At 64.6% G+C, this 21,209-nt stretch overlaps 3 protein-coding genes across 6 annotated transcripts; all 3 read right to left on the bottom strand.

Annotated features, from left to right (window-relative positions):
• Positions 1 to 135: 135 nt before the first annotated feature.
• Positions 136 to 6,182, bottom strand: RASSF1 (Ras association domain family member 1). 2 transcript variants are annotated; one of them, XM_030043850.2, is made up of 6 exons: positions 5,238 to 6,182; positions 4,242 to 4,363; positions 1,772 to 1,876; positions 1,389 to 1,587; positions 648 to 763; positions 136 to 542 (listed from the first exon to the last, which is right to left on the bottom strand). In XM_030043850.2, the coding sequence occupies exons 1-6, from the start codon at positions 5,917 to 5,919 to the stop codon at positions 396 to 398; spliced, it is 1,371 nt and encodes a 456-aa protein (XP_029899710.2). In that variant the 5' UTR covers positions 5,920 to 6,182; the 3' UTR covers positions 136 to 395. The 2 variants fall into 2 exon arrangements, with proteins under 2 accessions (XP_029899710.2, XP_029899709.2); XM_030043849.2 differs by having other exon boundaries at positions 1,389 to 1,683; positions 5,238 to 5,965.
• Positions 6,183 to 6,671: 489 nt separating this feature from the next.
• ZMYND10 (zinc finger MYND-type containing 10) lies at positions 6,672 to 17,481 on the bottom strand. Of its 3 annotated transcripts, none has more exons than XM_030043847.2 (12): positions 17,377 to 17,481; positions 16,544 to 16,652; positions 15,843 to 15,959; positions 14,678 to 14,731; positions 14,425 to 14,577; positions 12,243 to 12,331; positions 11,850 to 11,950; positions 10,308 to 10,480; positions 9,871 to 9,996; positions 7,982 to 8,103; positions 7,656 to 7,781; positions 6,672 to 6,957 (listed from the first exon to the last, which is right to left on the bottom strand). In XM_030043847.2, the coding sequence occupies exons 2-12, from the start codon at positions 16,613 to 16,615 to the stop codon at positions 6,873 to 6,875; spliced, it is 1,218 nt and encodes a 405-aa protein (XP_029899707.1). In that variant the 5' UTR covers positions 16,616 to 16,652; positions 17,377 to 17,481; the 3' UTR covers positions 6,672 to 6,872. The 3 variants fall into 3 exon arrangements, with proteins under 3 accessions (XP_029899707.1, XP_029899705.1, XP_029899704.1); XM_030043845.2 differs by having other exon boundaries at positions 17,330 to 17,430; XM_030043844.2 differs by lacking the exon at positions 17,377 to 17,481 and having other exon boundaries at positions 16,544 to 17,292.
• Positions 17,482 to 17,487: 6 nt separating this feature from the next.
• NPRL2 (NPR2 like, GATOR1 complex subunit) lies at positions 17,488 to 21,189 on the bottom strand. Its single transcript, XM_030043848.2, has 11 exons — positions 21,033 to 21,189; positions 20,803 to 20,894; positions 20,165 to 20,333; positions 19,805 to 19,913; positions 19,363 to 19,499; positions 18,960 to 19,057; positions 18,828 to 18,864; positions 18,578 to 18,671; positions 18,386 to 18,503; positions 18,020 to 18,162; positions 17,488 to 17,748 (listed from the first exon to the last, which is right to left on the bottom strand). Exons 1-11 carry the CDS (start codon positions 21,177 to 21,179, stop codon positions 17,681 to 17,683), a joined length of 1,212 nt encoding a protein of 403 aa, XP_029899708.1. The 5' UTR covers positions 21,180 to 21,189; the 3' UTR covers positions 17,488 to 17,680.
• Positions 21,190 to 21,209: the final 20 nt, after the last annotated feature.

Here is a 21,209-nt window from a genome sequence, read left to right as displayed (position 1 = left end):
GCCGCCGGTTCGAGTCCCGCCGCCGCCGCCTCCGCACCACGTGCGGGCGGGCACCCACGGCCCGACGGCACCGGGGGTTCTTCGCGTCCCTTCCCGCCCCAGCCCACCCGCCAAGGACACGCCGCAGGCCAGGCCTCGTCACCAAGATGCCTTTATTGGTGCTCAACGCCCTGCTCCCCACCCCGGGGACACCCGCTCCCCCAGGGACGCTCACTCCCCCCAGGGACACTCGCTCCCCCCAGGGACACCCGCTCCCCGGGCCAGCCCCACGGGGGCTTCGACGACCCGGTAGGTCCCGGGGTGCCCCATTCCACCCCCCCCCCTCCCCGGTGCCCCCACCCGCCGGCGGGCGAGGGTCCCGGCGCGCTGGCTGGCCGCGGCCGCGGCGGTGGCGGTCACCCCGGGGTGCGCGTGGCCAGCGCCTCCTGCATCTTCTGCCGGCAGCGAGCGTAGCGGTGCCGCAGCCGGCGCACGTGCTCTTCCTCCTCCCGCTGCAGGATGCGCAGGAAGTTGTGCAGCTCCGGCAGCGTGAAGGCGTCCCACTGCGGGCACACGGGCTGCCATCGCGACGGGGATGTGGCATCCCGCCACGGCCACGTCCCCCCGTGACGCGCGGCCGCCGGTCCCCACCCCGTCCCCGCACTCACGTTCACCTCCCCGGTCTCGTTCTCCTTCAGGACGAAGCTGAGCGCCTTCTCGCTGGGGCCGGCCAGCAGCCGCAGCCGCAGGGGCTGCTCCTCATCAGCCAGCTTCCGCAGGTACACTGCAACGGTGGCCGCGCGTCACTCACGGGGGGGGGGACACCGCCACAGGGACGTCACCACCACGGGGACGCTGCCACCGTGGGGACGCTGCTGCTACAGGGATGCTGCTACCGCGAGGACGCTGCCACTGTGGGGACATTCACCACCGCAGGGGACACCACTGCTATGGGGGACGCTGCTGCCAGGGGGGACATGCCCATGGTGACACGGGACACTGCGGCCGAAGGGGGATACCACGGCTACAGGGATGCTGCCACTACGGGGACGCTGCCGCCATGGGGATGCTGCCGTTACGAGGGCATCACCATGGGGGACATCGCTGCCGTGGGGATGCTGCTGCCATAGGGGACACCGGGGACACTGCCACCAAGGAGGATACCACCGCAGCAGGGATGCTGCCAGTATGGGGACACCGCTGTCACAGGGATGCTGCCACCATGGGGAAGCTGCTAGTATGGGGACACCACCGCCACGGGGGACACCGCTGCCGTGGGGACGCTGCCTCCACGGGGGACACCGCCACCCCGAGGACATCGCCACCACGGGGCCACCGCCACCCAGGGGAAACTGCCACCACGGGGGCACGGCCACCGCTGCGGGAATAGGGCTGCCCCGGGGCGCTACCTTGCTCATCCTTCTCGGACCTCTCGAAGAGGGCGAACTTGCGGGGGTTGTCGACGACGGTGAACTTGCGGAGGAGGGCGTCGATGACCTCGCTGGCGCGGGTGTGCGAGAGGATGTGCAGGTGCTTGACGGTCCCCTTGGGCAGGTAGAAGGACGTGCGGCGCTTCACCCCCTGGGTGCGCGGCCCCTGCCGCCCCGCCTGCAGGGAGGGGACCCGCTTGGTGGCCGGCACCGAGACGGGGCGCACCAGCTTCAGCTGCACCTTGATGAAGCCGGTGTAGGAGCCGTCCTTGTTCTGGGAGACACCGGTGCGGAGGCGGTGAGCGGGGCCAGGCCAGGGCACCGTGGCCGCCCCCCCGCCCGGCCCCGCGGCAGCCCCGTACCAGGCTCATGAAGAGGTTGCTGTTGATCTGGCTGTTGTACTCCTTGATCCGCTGCTCCACCTGCGCCTGGTCCAGCTCTGCCTTCTCCCACTCGCTGGGCTCATCCTGCGCGACAGCGGCCGGGCTGAGCGGCACCGCGGCCTCGGGGGACCCCTCCGCCTGCCCCGGCGTCCCGCCGCCCCCCAGCCCGCCCCGAAACACCGGCTGACACGCGAGCGGGCGGTTGCGTGGGGTTGCATCAGCCCGGCCGGCGCTGAGCTGGGCCGTGCCGGGGAAGCGCGGCTGAGCTCATCGCGGCCCCAGCCCTGCTCTGGGGACGCCGGCATCGGCCACCCCCCCTCACCCCTCCCAGCCCTCGTCCCTGGGGCTGCAGGAGCGGGTGAACCTGCCGCGAGGACACCCCGGGGCCAGGCATCCCCTCCCGGCACCCCAGATCGGAGAGACATCCCCGAGGCAGAGAGCCTGGCACCAGGGCGGTGGGGCAGGCTGGGCGCCCGTGGGGACGCCCCGGGATTCGGGGCGGGAGGGCCGGGTTGGGGGTGCAGCCCGCCCGTGCCGCCGGCACCTCGCTTCAAAGTGCCGGCCCCACGCAGGGGATACCCAGGCGTCCTGGCTCAGCGTTCCCGCCGCCGGCACCCACTAATGAGTATTTACATGGGGCCGCGGAGCCGCCGCGCAGAGCCGCACGTGTCCCCACGGTGCCGTGGGGCTGGGGAGCGCCCGGGCTCCCGGCCCTGATGGCCACCCCGCAGCACGCAGGCGCGGCCGGACCCTGCTGGGGTCCCCGCGGGACGGGGACGGCTGTGAGGCTGCCCCGGGGGGGGGCTCACCCCGGCACCCCCAAGCACTGTCCTTCGCCCCCTCCGGGAGCAGCTCCAGCCCCAGGGGGCCACGGGGCAGCCGTGCCAAGCAGCAAAGCCCCGCTCACCCCACGGTGCTCGCCGGACAGGGCCAGCCTGCCCCACGGCATGGCCACGCTTGCCCCATAGCAAGGCCACGCTCAGCCCCACGCTCAGCCCCACAGCAGGGCCACGCTCAGCCCCACGCTCACCCTGCAGAAGGGCCATGCTTAGCCCCACTCTTGCCCCACAGCAGGGCCATGCTCACCCCCACGCTCACCCCACAGCGGGCCCATGCTCACCCCTGTGCTTGCCCCACAGCGGGGCCACGCTCACCCCCACGCTCACCCCGCAGCAGAGCCATGCTCAGCCCCACTCTTGCCCCACAGCAGAGCCACGCTCAGCCCCACGCTCACCCCGCAGAAGGGCCATGCTCATCCCCACTCTTGCCCCACAGCAGGGCCATGCTCACCCCTGTGCTCGCCCCACAGCAGGGCCACGCTCAGCCCCACTCTTGCCCCACAGCAGGGCCACGCTCACCTCCAAGACGGGACCACCCACACCCCACGTTCTCCCCCAGGCGAGGCGACAAGCGGCCCCGCACCTAGCCCACCCCCCCCCCCCCCCCCCCCCCCCCCCAGCACCCAGCCCCGGGGAGGGGTGCGCTCCCCGCGGCTGACGTCACCCCGTCCCCCCGTGACGTCACGGGCGGCGGCCCGGGACCGACCTGGCGGCGGCGCGGGCGGCGGCCGAGGGAGGTGCGGGCGGTGTAGAAGAGCTCGGGCTCGGAGTCGGAGTCCTCCTGGCTGCAGTAGCCGCTGCTCGCCGTGCTGCCCCCCGTGCCCCCCGCGCCGCCCCGCCGCAGCGCCAGCGCCGCCGCCCCGCAGCCCCCGGCCCCGCCGCCCCCCGCACCGGCCCCGGCCCCGGGCACGGACGCGGACGCGGACGCGGCCACGGCCCGGCCCGCCCGCCCCGCGGCCCCGCGGGCACACGGGCACACCCGGCCCCGCGCCAGCCCGGCCGGCCCCCCGGGCTGGGGCCCGGCTCGGTCCGCTCCCGGCTCGGCTCAGCCCGGTCCTCGTCCCGGCTCGGCTCCGCCCGGTGCCGGTCCCTATCCCGGCTCGCCTCCGCCCGGTCCCTATCGCGGTCCCGCTCCCGGCTCGGCTCAGCCCGGTCCCTACGGCGGTCCCGTCCCGGTCCGGCTCAGCCCCGCTCCCGCTCCCGGCTCGGCTCAGCCCGGTGCCTACGGCGGTCCCGGCTCGGCGCGCTCCCCGGCCCTGCCCCGCTCCCGGCCCGGCCCCGCCCCGGCCGTGGGGCTGACGCGGGCCGGGGGCGGCGCGGCGCGGTCCCGCTTCCGGCGGTGATTTCACCCGCGCCCGGCGCCGCCCGCCCGGACCCGCCCGTGCCCCGGCCCGGGGCACGGAGCGGTGCGGGGCAGCACCGCATGGGCACGGCCCGGCCCGGCAAAGCACGGCCCGGCTCGGCCCAGCGCGGGCCGGTACAGTGTGGCACGGCACGGCACAGCCTGGCGCGGCACGGCACGGCCACCCCCGGGCCAGGCAGCCCCCAGTTTGGCCGCCCCCCCCCCCCCCGCCCCGCGCCCTCCCTCGCAGACACGGGCCAGGCCCTACCACGTTGGTGTCCTTCTCCAGCGCCTGCTCGCTGCCATCGTCCTCGTCGTCGGCGCCCGGGGGGCCGCTGCAGTCCAGCCGCACCAGGGCCCGGCACCGGTAGTGGCAGGTGAAGCTGCAGTCTGGGGACGGGGACAGGATCGGTGTCACCACCGTGGGTGGCAGGGGCAGCGACCGTGCCGGCGAGGGTACTGGCGCCCGGCGGGGCGATGGCTGGCGCGCGGTGCCGGTACCGGTGCCGGCTGCCTGCCCGTGCTGCGCCGGTGCCGGGGGGCCCCGGGCGGCAGCACCCACGTGGGACGCGGTGCTGTGCCAAGCTGCCGGCCGGTACCGCGGTGCCCGTGCTCCCTGCCTGGGCTGGGCAGCCCACCAGTGGGTGCCTGACGGCTGGGATGCTCAGCATCTGGTACTGGGATACCCAGTGCCTGGTATCAGGCTGCCCGGTACCCGGTGTGGGTGCCCGGCACCGGGATGCCCAGTGGCCAGCGTGGGTACCCGATGCTGGGATGTCTGGTGCTCGGTGTGGGTGCCCAGTACAGAGATGTGCGGTGCCTGGGTGGGGTGTTCGGTATGGGGCTGCCCAGTGCCCGGTGCATGTGCCCAGTACTGGGACATCCAGTGCCCAGTGGTGGTGCCTGGTGCCTGGAGGCCCAGTGCCCAGTGGGGGTGCCCAGTACCCAGTGGGGGTGCCCAGTACCGGGATGGTGCCCAGTGGGGGTGCCCAGTACCCAGTGGGGGTGCCCAGTACCGGGATGCCTGGTGCCCAGTGGGGGTAACTGGTACCGAGAAGCCAGTGCCCAGTACTGGGATGCGTGGTACCTGGTGGGGTTGCCCAGTACCACGACGCCCGCTGCCCGGCGTGTGTGCCCAGTACCGGGATGCCCACGCCCGGCGGGGTTGCCCAGCACCAGGATGCCCGGTGCCCGGTGGGGGTGCCCGGTGGCGGGATGCCCGGTGGGGGTACCGGGAGGCCCGGGACGCGGCGCGGTTACTCACGGCGGCACTGGAGGCTCTTCCTACCGCCGCCCCAGACGAAGTCCCCGCAGAGGTCGCACCAGGTGTGGAGCCCGCGGCGCCGCGGCTCGAAGCGGTGCCCGGCGCCCGGTGTCGCCGTCAGCCGCGGGTCGGGGTGCGCTCCGGGACCGGGACCGGGACCGGGACCGGTGCCGGGCCGGCGGGCCGGGCTGATGCGCAACGCGTTGGTCCGTTCCAGGCGGCCCCGGCCCGGCCGCGGCTCCGGTTGCAGCTCCCGCAGCTCGATGAGCTCCATGGCCCGGCGGCCGCGGGCGCTGCGCGGCGGCGGGGCGGGGGGCCGGCACCGGGGACGAGGGCCGGGGCGGGGACCGGGAGGGGCCGCCCCGTCCGGGCACCGCGGGGGAAACTGAGGCAGGAGCGGGGGTTGGGGGGGACCCTCGCAGCGCCCGGAGGTCCCGACCGCCACCCCCCGGTCCCGGCAAGCCCGGCGGGGCGGGCTGGAGGCGGGGAGGAGGCTCCGGGAGCCGCTGCTGGGGAAGCGGGGGGGGGGGGGCCGCTCCGGCAGCCCCGCTTTCTCCGCCACCTCTCCCAGGAGAGGGACAAGCCTCGCTCCGTGCCTCAGTTTCCCAGCGGGGAAGGGGGCTGGGGGAAGCTCCGGCAGCGGGCGAGAAGCAGCCAAAGCTCTCCTGGAGAACCTCTGCATTCAGTCCAGCCGCAGCCCCGGCCGAGCGGCCGGGGCTCGGAGTAAACTCCTCGCCCCGAGCCCGGGCCGCTCGGCCGGGGCTGCGGCCGGACCAAGATGGTTTCCTGCCCGCCGTCACAGCTCCTGCAGCAGCAGCGCTGGTACAAAGCCTGCTTTGGGGTGGGGGGGGCTCTCAGGCACCCCGTCAGACCAGGAGATGCACGGCCATGCTGGCACCGTTAGCCTTTCCCAGCCGTGCTCAGATCAAGGCTCCAGCCCTTTGGCAGCAGCTGCTGGCCGAGGAGGGGGGGGGATGCACCCCAAGGCACAGCAGGCCACCAGTAAACCCTGCGGAGAGATGCTGGTGGGCAGGGGGCCAAGCCCTCTGTGCTAATGTCACATCAACTGGGGGGGGGGCAACTGTCCCTGCGAGATGGCAGATGACGAACACCCGAGAAACTCAGCTGCCTTTTCACAGCGAGGTGCTTGCGCTAACCACATCCTCTGCCTCCCTCTGTCGCTCTAAGACGTCGACCAAAAGATAAAAAGCTGCATGGAGGCCTTCTTGCCCCCTTCCCTCCTCCAGCTCATGGGCCTTGGCTGCAGAGGGCTTGGCCCTTCTGGTAACCACAACCTTATCAGCTCTTTTTTTCAGGTTCTCTGGCATTTCTGTTGTTGCAGAGGGGAAAGACGGACTCACCCCTCTCCCTAGGTGCAAAGCAAGGGGAGGAAGCGGTTTAGCATCTTCAGCTAGGAGAAAAAAAGCTGCATCAGGGTGTACAAGGAGGTTTATTGGAGAAGGCTGCACGGTAGGGTGGTGGGAGAGGAGAGGCTGAGCCTGGCCAGCGCTGTCCAGAGCTGGGAGCAGGCAGAAGGGGTCTTTGCCGGCTTCTCTTCTCCAGTTGCTGGGCTGCACACGCAGGGGGATCTTTCACCTCGCCAAGCCACGGGCCAGATGCCAGTCACTGCTTCTCTTACAGGTCGTCCGTGCTCCTCGGCGCCCCGGCCATCAGGTTGCAGGCAGCTTTGTGCTTCTGCCAGTGCTGGACCTGGCACGCCCTGCAGAGGGGAAGGCCGCCTCTCAGGGGCTCTGCCGCGAAGCAGGGCACCCGCAGCTTGAGCAGGGATGCAGCAGGGCCACGTCCATCCCCGGGAGTGAAGCAGCAACAAGGACAAGCCCCAGCACCACGTGCCTCTGGGCGCTGGCGGAGAGCCGGCACGGCCCAGCATTAGCCCAACAGGGAGGTGAATGTGGCCCCCAGTTCTGGGGACTAAGACGGTTTAACGCCAGACCTTGCCAGATGGTTCAGGACCAGAGAAGATTTAATTTACTGCCACCATCCCAGCTGCCACATCCCAGCCTGTCACCTGCACCCCCAGAGCCACGGGTGCTTTCCTCCCCACTCCTGCCCCACCAAGGTGCAGGGGAGGGAGACGGTCTCACCGTGGGAAACCCAGCCCGTCGCTGCTGGTGGTGCGGGCCCAGGCACCTCAGCACCTCACAGCAGCAACACAACGCTCACCAGCATCTCCTCCACCAGTGTCCCAGCCATCGGACTCGCTGTGAGATTTGGAGAGATATTTGCGGAGAGCCAGTGGTGCTGAGCAGCAGTGGGACCCCGGGCTTCCCTTGGCCCTTTCACAGCATCCTCCAGTGAGGTCTATTGTGCTCTGGGGAGCAGGGAGCACTGGGGGGGCTGCAGGGGGGCACTGGGGGGCTGCAGGGGACACAGGTGTGGGTGGCAGGGTTCCCTTACCGCGTGCAGTACCACTCGTTCCGGCAGCGAGAGCACCGCTTGGCCGCCTCCGTGCCACACACCCTGCAGCGGGGCTTGTCGGGGGCCAGAGCCTCTATCATATCCAGGCTGTAGGTCTGTGCCCACCTGCAGCAGGCAGAGAGGGGGTGAGACTGCTCATCAGGAACTGCTCTCAAGCAGCGAGCTGTCCCCGCTGCACCCTGCCACCGAGGGGACATCCCCAGCCAGTACCACAGAGCCCTCCGTCCTCCCAGTGCTGAGCTCCAGCCCCTGCTAATGGGGATACTGGCTCCACTGGGCACCGTGTGCATGTGCCAGGGCCTTACCTGCGTGCCTGGAGCTTCAGCTCCTCCTCAGTAGGGCTGAAGACACGCTTCACCTGGTGCTTGGCGATGGCCTCCCACTTCCCTGTGTTTTTCTTGAGGATGTGGTCCCAGATGACAGGAACCTGGCGGGAGAGGCAGAGCGGGAGGAAGGGGTGTTCGCAGCCTGACCGAAGGTACGGGGGTATTCGGGGGACGGGGGGCACCTGGACCCGGGCATGAGGAGCGTGCCCCCCCGGGAGGGTGAGTGAAGGTAGCACGTGCAGAGGCGAAGGCACAGGGAGCGAGGGTGTGCTTTTGGGTACACGGAGGGGACGGATCTGCTCGCCAACGAGTGCTCAGGTGAAATGAGGCAAAACCTTCGGGGTCCAGTTGGGAGCCAGTGTTCAGCCCCAAGGCTTGGGCTCCCGCACAGAAAGCCCTGGGATCTCAGCGCCCTGCATGCCGGCAGCAGCACGAACCCCGTGCTTTGGAGCCGTTTGCCTGAGCAGATTTTTCCACTCGTCACTTCCCCGAAGACGAACACCCGGGGAAGGGCTAGCCGGCGTGAAAGGGAAAGCACCAGCCAAGAGCAGCGCGGGGAGTTCAGGCTCTGGAGAGGACGATGCTGCTTCAAACAGCGCTGCCTTCTCCAGCGGAGTAAAAATAGCCAGGCCTAGAAGGGGAGGAGGCTGCTTGGGGAGCAGCCGAATGGAAAAAGGCCTTTTCAAAGCTTGGCTCGGCGACAGGGAGTGAGTTCACTGCTTTCTGGGCAGAGCGGGGAGCCCACGTGTGTGCTTCCAGCTGGCTCCCCCTGCCCACCTGCCAGGCTCAGCCCCAGCCCTTGGTGGAGGCAAGAGCAGCACCGGCACAAAAGCAGAGCTATGGTGAAGGGCAGCAGCCTGGGCGAGGGCTGGATGAGGTCCCCAAGTGCGGCAGCTGCCTGTCCCACCAACACTGGCAGTCAAGGCACGTGGACCGAATCCATAACCGCCTCCGCCCTGCTGCCATCCCCAGCCCCAACCGCTTGGCTTGCCGTCTGCAGCCTTCCCCAGCCCCAGCTCCCGCCGTGCCATGCCTCTGGCTCAGCTGCAGCCAGCTCCGGCCAGGGCACATCGCCCTCCTCCCAGGCCACGCAGCCAGCCGCACTGGGGGCAGCGTGCTCCCACTCCGCACAGCCCAAGTGGCTGCTGCCCGACCTACCCATCTGCTTCGGGAAGCGGCGCGGCAGCCTCCAGCAGTGGGAAAGAGCCTCTGCTCTCCCAGCTCTTCTCGGGTGCCTCTTTGCAGATCTGCCCCCACACACAGTTTCTCCCCTCAGCTCACGAGAAGGCAGTAGAAACACTTTTCTCCAGAGATTACCACTGCACTGATTAAAAACCCCAAGAACCTCACACTGTTTGAAGACCCTCAGGGCCCAACTCCCAAGACCCAGACATCAGCTGGGATCAGTGTGACTCCAGCCTCTACCACCAGACCTTGGCATCCCTCCGTTCACAGTGTGCCAAGCAGCCCTGGGTCAGGGCTGTAAAAGGGGACTCCTCCCTGGGGAGTCCAGAATTCAGCAGGAAAACACTGATAAATGTTAAATAAAGAGTTAATTGTTAAAACAAGCCAGGGGTTGTCTCTGTCCCATGTAGCCACCATCCCAGGGTCTCAATGCCATCTGCAGAGCTGTTTATAACCCAGCCTTTAGATGCGACTGCTTGGCCACTGCGGTAGCAGGACAAGGCTCCCACGTCATCCACGGACAGCTTTGCTGGCAATAAGGGTGTAACTGTGAAACGGGTGCTTGTCTGCTCTACCAGGGCACCACCTCTCCAGAGCTGAGCTTGGTGGGAGGAAAAGGAGGTAGGGAGCTATCAGGCTTGAAGCAGAGCGGCTGGAGAGGTGGAGGAAGAGCCACAGGATACCTGCTCCAGGACGAGATCCTTTTTGGGGGGAGCTGGCTCTGTCACCGCGAGGTGGCTCAGAAATCTCTGCATCTCCACCAGGTTGGGCAGCTGGTCAACGAGGACATCCGTCAGGAATGCACGGAGCTGCGGCCACGGAGATGAAGAGAAGAGCGAATGGAGAGAGGTCAAGACAAGGGAGCCAGACCTGGGGAAGCAGCATAGCAAGAGCAGGGATCTCTGGGGCACTGGCACAGTGACCCATGGGGGTCCCACGAGGTGCACTCGCAAACACAAGCTTTGTTGCTGCTGGCACGGTGACAGACCCCGCTGCCCTCCCACCACTGGCTCCTAGGAGCCCGCAGTGAGGATGGGGAGAGATGCCCAGAGGTGCCTAGTGCTGGCAAGGTCCTACTCTGTGCTGCAGGGGCCATGGCCTTCGTGATGTAGGGTCCTACCTTGAGGAGCTGGCTCTTGTTGAAGCCATCGAAGTGGTATTTGCGCTGGCATTCGGGGCTGAGCAGGAGGTTGAGGAGGGCAAGCCACACCTGCCCATCGAGCTTGGTCATCTTCACCTGGTCTTCAGGGGGCACCACGTGCCACGCACCATTCTCAAACTTCTTGAGCTTGCCTGAGGGACAAAAGAACACACGGCTCCAGGGAGAGACAGTGCTGCCTGAGGGAAGACAGCTCAGAGGTGAGGATGCTGGCCTACGCTCACTGCCTCATTTCACCACAGGCAAGCCCCTCTGCTTCTGTCTGCCTCAGTGTCCCCACCGCTTTGCTCAGCATAGCAGCCTACTTGGTACTGAGACAAGATGTTAGAGAGCACGAAAAGCATAAAGAACATGTATTAAAACAATAGGGCTGTGGCAGGAACTGAAAGATCCCCGAGATATCTCCCTCTCTACTTGGCCAGGAAAGCACTGGTAGATGGTGGGGGAGCCCATGCTGCAACGACTGAGTGGCTGGAGAGGCATGTTTTGGGGTACTACCATGGCCAATACCCGCTCTTCTAGAGTTTCTTCTGCCAGTGAAAGCCAGAAGTAGCATGAATGTAACAGAAGTGACAAAACAAGTTCCAGGAGCTACTGTGCTGCTCTGGGGGATGGAGGAGGATGTAACCCTGCATCTGCACAGCCTGGAAATGCCTTTGCACTCTTGTTTCTTTCCAGTCCCTCCCTCAGGGCCCTGGATCAAAGCTCCCTCTGACACCCCGAGCACACAGGCAGGGAGAAGGGATGTGTTTCCTGGCCGGAGGAAGGAGGAAAGCTCCCACAGCCAGCTGGGCTCCTCTCGGCAGGCACAGAGCCACGTGCTTCCCAGCATCTCTTCCTCCCCTGCCCGTGCTGTGACCCCCCTGGTGCAGGGCTGGGGAGGGGAGCGCGGGTTCCCACGCCCCAGGCTGTGCCCCACCATTGCTCAAAGGCAGGCAGCGGAGAAACTGGGGAGCTGCAGGGGGGCATGCCTGGCTGCAGAGGTGCAGGAGGCAGGGCTGACGGCCGATGGGCACAACCTGATCAGAGGGCTTTGGCAAGAGAGAAGCTCAACGACCAGCAGCTTCAGGGCAATCGGTTTGCGGCCTGGGAGACCCCATGTCTGGCTCCAATTATTAGCGCTGTCCCAGAAAGGTGCAGACAGGCTGAGTGGCACTCTGGTCTTTCTGTGTCCAGGACAAGACTCCTCGAGGAGCAGGTGGGCCTGGCAGATGAGCTACACTCCTGTCCTGTCCGTGATCAGCTTGGAAGAGACACAGCCCTGTGTGAGGATCAGCTGGCTTTTGGGAGCACTGCTGGGTCCCCAGCCCAGCTGTGCTGCATCTGCTTTCGAGCCGAACAGCTTTGGGCAGGGAGCACTAGTGAGGAGCGAGGGCGGGAAGCTGGAGGGGAGGGTAGAGGGGGAGCAGCTTTCTGCAGGGGCTCCTACAGCAGACCTCTCAGTGGATGCAGCTCCCAGCACGCCGCCATGGCGCCACAGGTACCACGGGGCACGATCCGTACCTGCTTCTCGGCAGCTCCAGGGGCAATGTTCCACCAGCTCGACAAGGAGGCAGGGCAGGTTGTGGGTGTTCAGCATCCGTGTCAGTGCGCTCAGGGGCAGACTGGAGATGTGACAGAAAGGGTGAAATGGTGCTCACAGAGAAATGCCAGAACAGATACAAATGCTCCCCCTCAGGCAACTCGGAGAGGCAGGGGGAAAAAAACAATGATCTGGGTTCCCATGAGTACCGGGGAGCAGGGTGGAGTGCTGCTGCCTTTGCCTCCAGGGGCACAGTGCCACTGCCACCACGGATACAGCCAGCTGCTGAAAGGGGTCCAGGCACCCGCTCCAATGCCACAGGAATCTCAACTGGAGAGCTCCGCGCATGTCCTCTGCTGCTCCTGGGCACCTACCTCTCCACCTGATCGGTGATGAACCGCAGCACGGACAGGGCTTTCAGGGAAATCTCAAACTCCATTGTCTCCGCCTGCTTCTGCAGCTCCTGTGGAGGGACAAGCACAGCCTCGGGATTCCAGGCCCCATCTCCCAGGAGCTACAGGGAGGCAGGCTGTTGGCTGTGCATCGGTAACCACAGACTGAGGAGGAAACCAGAGCCCTGCAAAACAAACTCTGCTTCTCATCTCGACTGTGCCAGTGCTGCTCGTTTGCCAGGGCAGCCGCAGAAATGCTTGCAGCCCACTGTTGCTCGTCCCTCATCTCCCTACCCCTAAAAGGTCACGGGTGGCTACCAGCACAGGGACACTCCCTGAAAGAGGCAAGTCCCAGACCGCTCCTCTCTCCCCTTCTGGGATCATCTTGTGGCCCATGGCCCTGCAGAGACCTGTGAGGTTGAGGGAGGGGGGAGCTGCATGATCAGCACAGGAACCAGAGGAGGAGGAGGAGAGAGAAACGTGGCCCTGGAGCAGTTGCAGTCCTACATCCGCCCCTCCTGGCTCTGCCTCTCCCCTCTAGCTTGCGTACAGCCAGCTAGAATATCTGCCTGTGGTTATCCCAGCCCACAGCTATGCCATGCTTTCCAGCCACCCGGCCTCTTTCCCTTCCCAGGCAGCGTGGACACCCCGTTCATCCCCCACGTGCTCAGGCTAATGGTCTGACCACGCTCTGACTCAGCCTCTTTCACGACCATCAGGATAGCTAGCCTGAGAGGTGCCAAGTCCTTCTCCCTGGCCCAGGCAGAGCTTCTCCTCTCCAGTCCCAGATGCTCAGCAGCTCACATCTTCATGTGCAGAGCACTGACCTCAGCAACTCGTATTTCTCTAAAGCGCCACTGCAACAGTTCCCTTCCAAATTCCTGTGGTAAGAAGCCTTGCGCTCCCCCGTGCCGGTGCCCCACACGCTACTAAGAAAGCCTTATGGGCTCTTCCCGGCAACCTCCCTCTCCAAACTCCCCCAGGCTGTTTCCTACAGTTCCTCCTGGTATCCAGACCTCATCTCTGCTATCTTCAGGCAGGGACTATATTTTGCCTGTGCTTCTGGGGGACAGCAGAACAGGTCCTGTTCCAGGGGTTACCACCATACACAGTCACAAAGGACAACAGGCTCCACAACACAGGAGACAGCAGGAACAGCTTTTTCATAGGGGGTTATTGCATGTAGAGTCAGGAGGAGCTGGAATGAATCAGAGGAAACCAGGCTTCTTGGGAGATGAGAGCTTTTTAGAACCCTATTGGCTAGAAAAGGTCGTTTTTTTAACTTAAGCCATGTCAAAGCACTAACAGAGACAACCCCTTCCCCTCCCCAGCTGGGAAAACATTTCCTGGAAAACATCCCTATTGTGCTCTGGAGCCCTCCACTTCCTTCCCTTTTCTGGAAGAGGAGCACGTGCTCAGGCAACGAGCCAAAGGATGGAGGCAACAGGGGAGGTACAGCCAAGCTCGCAGGCTATCACTTTAACCCCGCTTCTCCAGACACTCCTCGCAATGTCCGCAGTTTAGGGAGAAAACTCAAGGTGCTGAGAAGCACGAGAAGCAAAGAGAGCTCCTGCACTGGGTAGGTGTGTACGGCAGCCTGGGAACACCTAATGGGGAACAGCTCTGGGCTCGCTGCTGGCCCAGACCAGCACAGAGAGGAGGTATTTCTCAGACAGCCGAGGAAGCTGGGGGGAAACACGTTAGGACAATTCCTAGTCGTATCGTACATTGATTTGGGAAGGATCCCTCTCATGGTTAATCCTGGCTGGCTCCAGCAGCACTCTGAGCTAAGGTGGTTTCACAAGCTCCAGGGAGACCTACCTATGTAGCTTTCAAGAGCAACTGCAAGTGGCCAAAACCCCTGTACTAAATATTTTGCCTATCAACCCTCCAGCGTGCCCCGTCAGAACTCAGACCACGTCCTGCAGGAAGCCTCAAGCCGGCACTGCCACGAGAGAGGGCGGAAGGCGGCTGCAGGGTGGAGGGAGGGGGGTACAGCTGCTGGCGTGGACAAGCACCAGCACCAGATGCCCTCTGAGATGGGTGGGAGGTGCCGGGGTTGCAGCCAAGGGGTTCTCCAAAGGAAGGTCCCCCTGTGCCTCTTCAGGCTGTCCACATCCTCCATCATACATGTCCCCAGTGAGCTACAGGACTTTCTCCTCACCTGCATGGACGAGGCGCTGGCCAGATCCTCGGCATGAAGCTCCACCGGGGTCACTGTCTGTCTGTTGGTGCTCCGAGCTGCGAGCAGGGTCAGTTTTCGGTGGCAATAATCAATTAAATCCAGAATGCTGTCCTCTGCTGACTCGCAGATCTCCTTCAGAACAACAAGAGTTTCATAGAGGGCCCAGCCCCCACAGCCGTGGCTTTTCACCCCCAGGGGCTTTACACTGAAGAAAGCTGAACCTGCCTCCTACCTTGTAAAAAAACACTGTCTCCAAGAGGTTAATGATGGAGGCTTCGTGATGCAGCTGCAGGAGGAAAATGGCAAGAGTGAGGCAACAGCAGAGCAATCACCAGCACTGAGGACACAGGCAATGGGACCAGGAAAAGGGCTCTTCTAAGAAGCTGCTTGTGTAGTTATATTTGGCTCTTGGGCTTGCATTTGGCCACAAGTGATGTAATTTTTAAACCAGCTCCAGTTCATGCAGTTCTTATTAATATTTATGTTAACATGCCTATGACACTATAACATGCTAACAGAGAACCACACTTCCCAGCAGGCAGGGCTCTTCAGGGCTCTGTCCCTGCGCTACAGTGGCAGTACAACTGTAGCCCTCGGGCAAGCTGCAGCCCCTGGCACTGAGACGGGAAAGTGCTCTGCACGGCTGCGCTGCTCTCACCCCCCTGGGTCCGAGGCAGACAGCCTTGTCCTGAGACTGGGAACCACAAGATAACTGCCTCTAGGCAACGCTGCAGACAAACGGCTGCCCAGGGAAGACAACACCTTACCCTGGACTGAAAATGGGCTAAAACTTCCAAGCCTTGGGCAGATTTCCCTTAGGTCAAGGGCTGCATCTCCACAGGGAAGCCCAGCTCCCGAGATCACTCCCTTGCTAAGAATGGCCCAAGGGACCGCTGCTCCCAGGAGCTCAGTAAGAAAAAGCTACACTTTTCTTAACCCAGAGGCACGCAACTCAGAAACCCCTCTGGTTAGAGGCGCCAGAGTAAAGCAGTGCTTAGAGGGGGGCAAACACCCCAGGGGTGTTGCTGCCTGGGAACGAGGGTTGCGGAGTCGATGGGAGCTGCAAGCCAGGAGCACAGCCGCCTCCAGGAGTGGCTTTTGTTGCAGCCAGCAGCTCCCACAAGCCCCTGTACAGGACTAGGCAGGGGCACAGACCTCCACAGAGCTGAGCTCCCCTGGGAGCGGGTCCCTGTCACTCCTGGGGGCAAGGATATGGGCTTGTCGCTCGTGGCTTTGGGAAACCAGGTGCTTCCCACTGTCTCACGCTGTCCACCACAGCTTCTCAGTGTGGTGAGATGTAAAACCCCAGCTCTGAGATCTTCAGGGTGAGATTTATTTTTAAGCATAGTGGTGCCTGCCCAATTTCCAGGCTCGGTCCCACTGCCCCCTCTACTCACCACCACATAGATGGGGAAGGTGCTTCTCGGCTTAAAGTCCTCCAGCCGGCACAGCACAGGAAAGATCTTGTGCTTCCAGATCTCCACAGAGATCAGCTCCCCAATGAGAACAGGAATCTAGACAGGGAAGGGATGGGGAAAGCGAAGCCCTTCAGACCAGTGCGTCAGGGGAAACCAGTTTTATTGCTAATGCTCAGCCACACAGACTTCTTCTTCGGAGTAATCCCATAGAGGAGGGTGGCCTTGGGGCACTCTGTCTCTATTCACCCAGCTCAGAAATCAAGAGCTTTTCACCAACAGACGAGCAGGCAGAGAGAGCTCCTGGGGTTGCAAAGGGGGAAGATGACCCTGAGGAGCTGGGCAGGTCCAGGGCACCACACGTAGCAGTGCAGCCCAACACATTCCAGGGCTGGGACACCCCCGTTATAGGGCAGAGATCCACAAGTGGCGGGGCTGGTGCACAAGAGAGACCAGAACAACCTCCAAGGGAGGAACCAGAGACCAGCAAGTAGAAATACCACAGCTTGACCTTTAATTTTTTTAAAAAGTAAAACTGGCAATCCACCAATCAAACACCTTTGCTGGAGATACAACAGATTCTTCACCATTTTATTCCAAAATTGCACATTGTCCACAAGGTGACCCCAGCTCGAGGCTGAAGGCCTGGCACGGGGATCACTACCACACCCAAGGAGGCTCACCTTGCCGTAGGTGACCAGCAGCTCGGTGAGGAGCTGCTCCTGGCCCGCAGAGGCGCTCAGGATGGCATGCATGTTGAGCTTCTCCACGCACTCATGCTGCCGAAGCCATCTGTGGGGCAGCCAGGAAGGACAACAGTGGCAGAGACCTCTGGCCACGGGCTCTGGGGCTCCGCTGCGCTTCTGGAGAGGGTCCCTCACGCAGGTAAACCTGCTCCCAGCACCCTCATCCCCATGAAATGCCCCAAGCCTGCCAGGAATCCCCAAACCCCACACTGTCCCCTGAGCCAGCGCTCCCTGGAGCAGCAGCTTCACCCGTGGCAGCCCCAACCCCACTGCCCTCCTGCCTGCCCCCAGCAACACCCACCATGAGACACTGTCACTGGGGGACACCCCAAAACTGGGGGTCCTCCTCTCCATCACCCCTACCCACACAGACCCTCTGGGGACACCCCAGAACTGGGGCCCTCCTCTCTCTCCCCCAGTCCTTCCAGGAAGGCTCCGGAATTGGGGACCCTCCTCTCCCCCCACCCCACCCTGACTCTCTGGGGTCACCGGGACCCCTCCTCTCTACCCTAGACCTTCTGGGAACCCTTCCTTATCCCCACCCAGACCCTCTGGGGAGGGCCCAAAACCGGGGCCCCTCCTCTCCCCCCACAACCCCAACGGGGACACCCCAAATTTAGAGCCCCTTCTTCATGCCCCCCCCGCCCCGCCCCTCCGGGGCTACCCCAGAAGCGGGGCCCTCCCCCTCCAGACCCCCTCCCCAACAAAGCCGTCCCCCCGCACCCCTGCCCGCCGGCGTCCCGCAGCTCGGTGCCTTGCAGCGCCCGCACCAGCGCCTCGGCCTCGGCGGGCAGCAGCGGCGCCGGACCGGCGGCGGCCATGGCGGCGGCCGCGTCGCTATGGCAACGGCACCCCCCCCTTCCTCCGCTGGCGGCCCCTCTGCCGCCCCCTGGCGGCGCGGAGGAGCGCTCTGCGAGGCAGTGCTGGGGCGGGAGGGGCCTCTGCCGCCCCCTAGCGGCGCGGAGGAGCGACCGCAGCCAGCGGGGCGCCCCGGGCTCCGTGGACACACACGGGGGACGCGTGGGGGGGACACGCCGGGGGGGGACACGCGGGCTCCGGCTGCCACCCCCGCCGTCACTTCCAGCACACGATGATGTTGGGGTCGTTCTCCAGCCGCTCGTCCAGCTCCTTGTAACTCATGCCTGGGGGTCGGGGAAGGCAGCGGGGTGTTAGTGGGGTGCCCGGCAGCGGTGTTGGGGGGCTGGCTGGGTTCCCCAGCCGCTCCCCCGGGCAGCACGGGCTTGGCAGCCCAGCTCGGCGCAGAACCTAGCCCAGAGTCCCGTCTCCACGAGGTCTGAAGGTTCCCAATGGGGCGAGGGAGACCCCGAAACCAGTGCACGGCCCTGGGCACGCAGGCAGCCTCTCTGCCTCCCACCAGCGCTGAGACCTGCACGGAGGAGCGCGGATCCTCACCGGTCTTGCAGCAGATCTCGTCGTAGCTGTGGCAGCCCGTGTACAGCCGGGCTGGGTGGCTCCGTTCGTCCCGGGCGACCTTGACAGGGTATTTCTGGAGCCGCCGGATAAGGCCCTTCATCAAACCAAACTGGATAAGCCTCCTGGGGACGAGGAGGGAAGAGAGTGGGACCACAATGCTGATGTGTCAAACACCCCAGGTCCCCCCACTCCCTTCTGGTTCCACCATGCCACAGCACTGCCTCATGTTTCCCCACCTACGGACGCAGGGGTTGGGTACTCCCTCCTTGCTCCCCCACACTCGCCCCGCCACCCCCGGTGTCACTGCCGCCCTCGGGGACCGAGGAGGAGGGTGCTGGCTCTGACCTCTCGTCCACCCTCTGGAGCTGCAGGGTGTAGCGGGAGATGAGGTCTCGCACCGTCGTGCCAGGGCTCAGCCCGCAGTACAGCTGGAAGACGTCCCTGAGGCTGGCTCGCTTGTGCCCTGTGGGGACAAGTCACCAGTCAGCTGCCCTCTGTCCCTGCCTCCGCCGGCAGCCCAGCGCAGGGTCACCCTACCTTGTTTGGTGACGTAGGACAGACACTCTTCCTGGAGACACTTGTCATCCACCAGGTCCTGGACCTTCGGTGTGGTGCAGTAGACGTTGGAGTACTGGAGGACAAGGGAAAACCAGCTCTGCTCGGCCACGGCTCCCAGAGACAGACCTGCCCCGCTCTGAACCCCGTTATCCCCCCTACACGGCCACCTCGATGGCACAGCCGCTGCCCGAATCCCGCTTGCAGCCCCACGCTCCGTGGCCTGACCCACCTGGAGTATGGAGACGAGCGTGACGACCCCGTAGTACCTGCAGACAGACAGGGAAACGTGAGAGACCCTCTCCGCCAGCACCCACCACCACCCCCTCCTGCGGGCTGGCCAGGCCCCCTTCCACGCACTCACAGCAGGTTTTGCACAGCGATGCGCACCAAGTTCAGCTCCACGTCGGCTTCTGCGGAAATCTTCTGGACGTGCCGAAAGCCGTCGATGTAGGGCAGGATCTAGGAGGGGAGGAAGCAAGAGCTAAGAGGGAAGAGAGCAGGAGGCCCAAGGCATCACCCTGAAGCCCAAGAAACTCCCCTGCGTCCGGGAGCATGCTGGGACGGGCAGGCTCCATCCCCAGCAGCCTTTTATCCTTGCGTTGGGTGAATGGGTTGCTCATGGGCCCGAGCACAAAGACAAGGGGAGCACCAAACCGTGCTCATTAACTTGGTGATCTCTGGGACAGCCCAACTCCCCTCTCCCCACGGGCAGGTTGGAAACAGGTACTGTTCAAAGCGTGCTGCCCCTGGTCAAGCACACGGACCTGCTGTGTGGTGAGATCCCATTGGGAGTTGAAGAAGTCGTCCTTGTCTTGGGTGAAGACGGGGACATCGTACTCCTGCACGATGGGGGGGTCCGGGCGCTGCTCGATCACCTTCAGGTGGATGGTGTTTGACTCATCTGTCCGGGGAAAGGGGAGCGCTCAGTCCCCACAGAAACCTCTGCTCCCTCGGGAGCTCGCGACCGTCAGACCCAGGACATCACCACGCTGCATGGAGGAAGGCATTTGTGTCCCACAACCCCATCCCTCCTAGCCCTTTGAGCCACCCAGGGCAAGGGTGGCTCAGACACCCCCCAACTCCAAGCGCAGACAGGCAGGGAGCTGCCAGGAGCAGCGTAGGCAGAGCCGACCCGGGCAGGGGATGGCCCAGCTGCCTCCCTGCCCCGCTCCTGCCCTTGCTGCCGGGCCAGCGCGGCTGCCGTACCTATGGGCAGGGTGCACTTTCCTTTGGCGTTCAGCTCCTCCAGCAGGATGGTCATGATAGGAACCAGCTTCTGTTTACTCTCCTCGTTGGAGATGAAGCCACTTTCCAGCTAAAGAGCAGAAAATCAAGTCAGCTCCTTCCCACAGGATTACTGGCTATAGGAACCGCATGTCTCGGATCCTGCCCTCGCTTAGACTTCAAGTGATGTGTAGGTAAAACCAGCACGATCCCCTCCTTACCGTAAACCTGGCCCCTACCCCAGCAACGCCCAGTGACCCACAACGTGCACCAGGACACCTGTGACTCTGTGGGGGGGATCGTGAGGCAGCCAGACTCTGCTCGAGCTGGCTTGGGCCTCACCTCGAGGGTGGTAAGGTAGCCAGCCAGCTTCTTCACTATGGGCTCCAGCGCACAGGCCTTGGCTCTGGCATCGCACACGAAGCCCAGGTTGAAGAGCAGAGCGTTTCGGCTGTACTTCTTGTGCTCGATACACACGGGGCAGCCGATCAGCTTCTTCTCCATGGCCGTCCTGCGGGAAGACAAGTATAACCTGCACCTACGCCCTCAGGGAGGTCTGAGCCCCGCACAAGTCTAGTTCCCGGTCAGGCTCTGGAGGTGGGGGCTCCTCTGCTTTGCAGGAAAAATGATGTCTAATCCCCAAACACTCAGTGTGGAAAACACACAGTCTGAAAAAGCGGAGAGTGGTGGGGGAAGAGAAGAAAACGGTCTTCTTTCAAAACCAGCACAGCTCTCCAGGCTCGTTCGACTCTCCTGGATTTCAGGCTGACAGAGAACCACACGCAGCAAGAGCCACCCCCAGAATCAGGTACCCGCGGGCACCGTAAGGCACCTGCTGACATGGGACAGAAACCCCTGCGAGCCCAGAGCCGGCACTGTCACATCACCCAGCCGTCGTCGTCTCCCGCCGGCAGAGTCTTGCCCACTCGCGGCGAGGGCAGCGGATCCCCCCCCCGCCGGGGCGGTCTGCCAACACTCACACGGTGATCAGCTTGTTCTGCAGCTCGGGCTTCGTGATGACGTACACCTGGATGGTATCAAAGAGCTCCCGAGAGATGAAGTCCTCCGGGACCTGCGGCGGCACAGAAAGCTCCGCTCCAGCCCCAACCCGGCTGCCGAGTCCCCCCCTCCGGGAGCGGCCTCCACCCCCGGCCCCCCCCCGCCATCCTCCCCTAGGGGCGCTCCCGGGCCCCAGTCCCGGCCCCCCCACCTGGTAGGTGATCTTGGGCCCCAGCGTGGGGTGGAACTCGCTGAAGAAGACGCACTCGATCCTGCCGCCCATGGCGGCCCGGGGAAGGCCCGGACTCGGCCCCTCTCCAGCAGCAGCGGCGGCGGCGGAACGACGCGTACTGCGCATGCGCAGCGGCTCCTGCCGGCCACCGTAGCG

Source organism: Aquila chrysaetos, chromosome 20 (genome assembly GCF_900496995.4).
Source record: "Aquila chrysaetos chrysaetos chromosome 20, bAquChr1.4, whole genome shotgun sequence".
Lineage (NCBI taxonomy): Eukaryota > Metazoa > Chordata > Aves > Accipitriformes > Accipitridae > Aquila > Aquila chrysaetos.
Note: the sequence above shows the minus strand (reverse complement) of the source record. Positions and strands in the feature narration are given on the sequence as shown.